General features: G+C 39.6%; 1 protein-coding gene across 1 annotated transcript in view; it reads left to right on the top strand.

The window, feature by feature from the left end:
- Positions 1-3,002, top strand: part of LOC106525209 (BMP/retinoic acid-inducible neural-specific protein 3) — a gene marked incomplete at its 5' end in the record, with an annotated part of 21,005 nt that overhangs the window by 15,023 nt on the left and 2,980 nt on the right. The window contains 1 exon segment of the mRNA XM_014019362.1: positions 1,807-2,149. Coding sequence (XP_013874816.1) covers positions 1,807-2,149 — 343 coding nt within the window.

Raw genomic sequence — 3,002 nt, 5'->3', positions numbered from 1 at the left:
GTTTACAACAAGAAGTGTAGTTGCAGAGGGGCGTGATTATGTACAGGGACTGTACATAATCACACCGGGGAGCTAACGGTACATCTGCAGTTGTMTCCTGACAACAGCTTTGCTCTGCTGAAGCTGCTGGGGGTGAAATGCTTTACCTGCAGGAAGCAGATGATGGAGAGGAATCATCCTTTCAGCTCAACTAAAGCTACCCCTCCTTTTTTGTTTCATTAAAAGGTTTTTGTTATTCAAATCAGTGGTTTTCTTCCTACTGCCAAACACACAATACGATTGGAAAGATGCCCAAAGCGTGATCCAACAAACATTTTCAGATTAGCATAAAATTTTCTTCAGCAGGACCTTATCAAAACTCTTTTTTCTTCTAATATAAAGTCAGCAGTATATGCTCTGTGTTTTCTTTTTCAGTGAGTCAAAAAAAGATAACAGCATAAAGAGATCARAGCAGAAAAACTGCAACAGAAGGGAATCAAACTAGAATTCACATGAGGGAATTATGTGCATGTCTGAAACGAAGTAACCCTACAGCTGCAGCGTACTTGTAATATTTGTGTCACAAACTGATCACAGGCAACTTTCTCTTTTTATTTCACTCTATGTGAAGCCTCTATTCTTTGTATGTTTAATGTGGGAATTGTAACATCAAATGTGTAAAAACTTCACGCAAGTTTCAAAAAGGCAGTAAAATACATCCTGTCATAAATTGCCTATGCCAGTGTTAATTTAACACCCACAGTGTTAATTTTAACACCAGCAAAGTGTCACAGCAAAAACAGGAGTGTTAAAATTTCAGTGTTAAACTTTTGGGTGTTGATTTAACACCCCCTAGTGTTATTTTAACACTTTCTGAGTAAACTGACACCCAGTGTTGGTGTCAATTCACAGTGTTGATTTCCTCAGTGTTGTCTCAACACTGGACAGTGTTAAATAAGCTCCGCCCACAGCTAAGTCTTATATAACACTTAACAGTGTTGTTATATGACACCATGCAGTGTTGAAAGAAGTTTTCTGAAAAGCCCCGCCCTCTTCCACCTCGTGTCAGACAGACCAGTATTTACCCAGCATTCCTTGCTGAGAAATCTTGCAGAAATAATGTTTTTGCATGTTTATGACTATTAAAGACGTTCATGAGAGTAAAGATTTGTTGTTCTGGTTTGTTTTCTTGATCATTTTGATCAAGTTGTTCAACTTTAAGTTTATGTTATTGGRCAAAAATTGACACCATGAGTGAGAGGTKTGTCCTGGTGTGTGAAGGGRGACTCCYTTGTAATTTTCTACTAACTACTGAGTAGTGCTAAGAGTTTGATATTAACTCAGTGTTAAATTTACACTCTCAGTTTGATGGTGTATTGGCACCTTGTGGTGTCCGTTAACCTTTCAAACACTACAATTTATTTTGTTAATACTAAAACACTGGTGATACTTTTAACACTTAATGTTAACACTGTCCAAGTGTAAATATGACACCCAMTATTGTGGAATATTTAGCACTGGACGGTGTTAGTGTTAAAATATAGTATTAACACTAACACGCACCTTTACAGTTTAACATGCAACTCTTATTACCGTTCCATGCGGTCAAATATGGTGAAAGATATTTTATTCCAGACATATTTTGACCTGTAAATAACCTAGACTGGGATTAGTGAAGTGATCCCAAACTTGTATCCCTTATATATTTTAATGAGCCAGCTGTCTGCCTGCTCAGACAGGTGCCTTACGAAGCCTCTACCTAATAAAGCATCTCGTCCTAAAGGTGTCTTCTGATCTCCCTCTGTCTCTTTTCATTCCCCGCTACAGGCCTCAGTCCTTCTGGTTGGGTCATTTCCAGTCTCTCCTGTATTGCTCGGAGAACAACCAGCTCGGGGTATTCTCCGAGGAGCTCCACAGCTGCAGCTGCCGATACGAGCACAGCCCCTGTCAGCTGCCTCCCCCCTGCTCCGTCGGGGAAGGCTCGTCCTGTGCAACGTGCGCGGCAGACAACCACACCAGATGCGGGAGCTGCAACCCGGGCTTCGCGCTGACGCAGGGGCTTTGCAGACCCATGGTGGCAGACTCTACGGAGAACTACCTGGGCTTTGAGATGGACCTCCAGGATTTGGAGCTGGGCTACTTACTCCAAAGAGCAGACCGCAGGCTAGAGGTATCTTTTTGTTTTCTTAACGACGCCAGGCTTACTGAGAGTTGAGCTGCTTTAAAACAGTAGTTTGGAAAAAGAWAGATGGGCTCCAGGGAGCCACTCAGCATTGTATAGTGCTATCCTTCTGGCAAATGAAGAACTTTATAGCCCCCCTGCCTGTCTGTTTTACGATTTACTGTGCTGTATTTTATAGGACAACATTTGTTGTTTTTAACAACTTTTGCTACAACATAATAATAATGTCCCTAATTTATATATTTAACMTTAACAGTTAATCAACTTTATAAATGTATTTTGAAATAAAAGAGTCTGTGCAGATTTTCGTCCAACGGTCACTTTGCAGAAGACAAACTATGTTGATACTTGTGAGAAACGGACATTTTCAGAATACTATAGACTTTTCAAAAGCAGTACTATAAAACTTTCTGCATTGTGATCACAATTCAGAATCAGAAGCATTTATTGTCATTCACACACAACATCAAAGATGCAATYCAGAACAAAATTGCACTTTAGAARATCTGTTRGGAGAAAGACACACACAACAAACACGGGGGAACAAATGTCCAAGATCTTTGCTTTATCGCAATGGTTCCCAATCTTTTCAGTTTTTGACCCACAAAATGACAGTAGCCGAAACTTGTGCCCTCAGCTTTTGGGAGATAAACTTTGGTATCATGTCAAATAAACAGGGGCATAGTTTGGGCCTAAAATACCATAAAACGCCTTAAAAAGTACACACAAATTAATTCTTTTGAACCCTTTAGAGAAAATTCACAAGCTTGGTCTCTTTTTTTAAAGCTAATAATCTGAATTTTTAACTTCAGCAGTCATATTATTTGTAACTAACTAGTAT

This window comes from Austrofundulus limnaeus, unplaced genomic scaffold (assembly GCF_001266775.1).
Source record: "Austrofundulus limnaeus strain Quisiro unplaced genomic scaffold, Austrofundulus_limnaeus-1.0 Scaffold217, whole genome shotgun sequence".
Taxonomy (NCBI): Eukaryota; Metazoa; Chordata; class Actinopteri; order Cyprinodontiformes; family Rivulidae; genus Austrofundulus; species Austrofundulus limnaeus.
The sequence above is the reverse complement of the archived record's forward strand: the minus strand, read 5'-3'. Positions and strand labels throughout refer to the sequence as shown.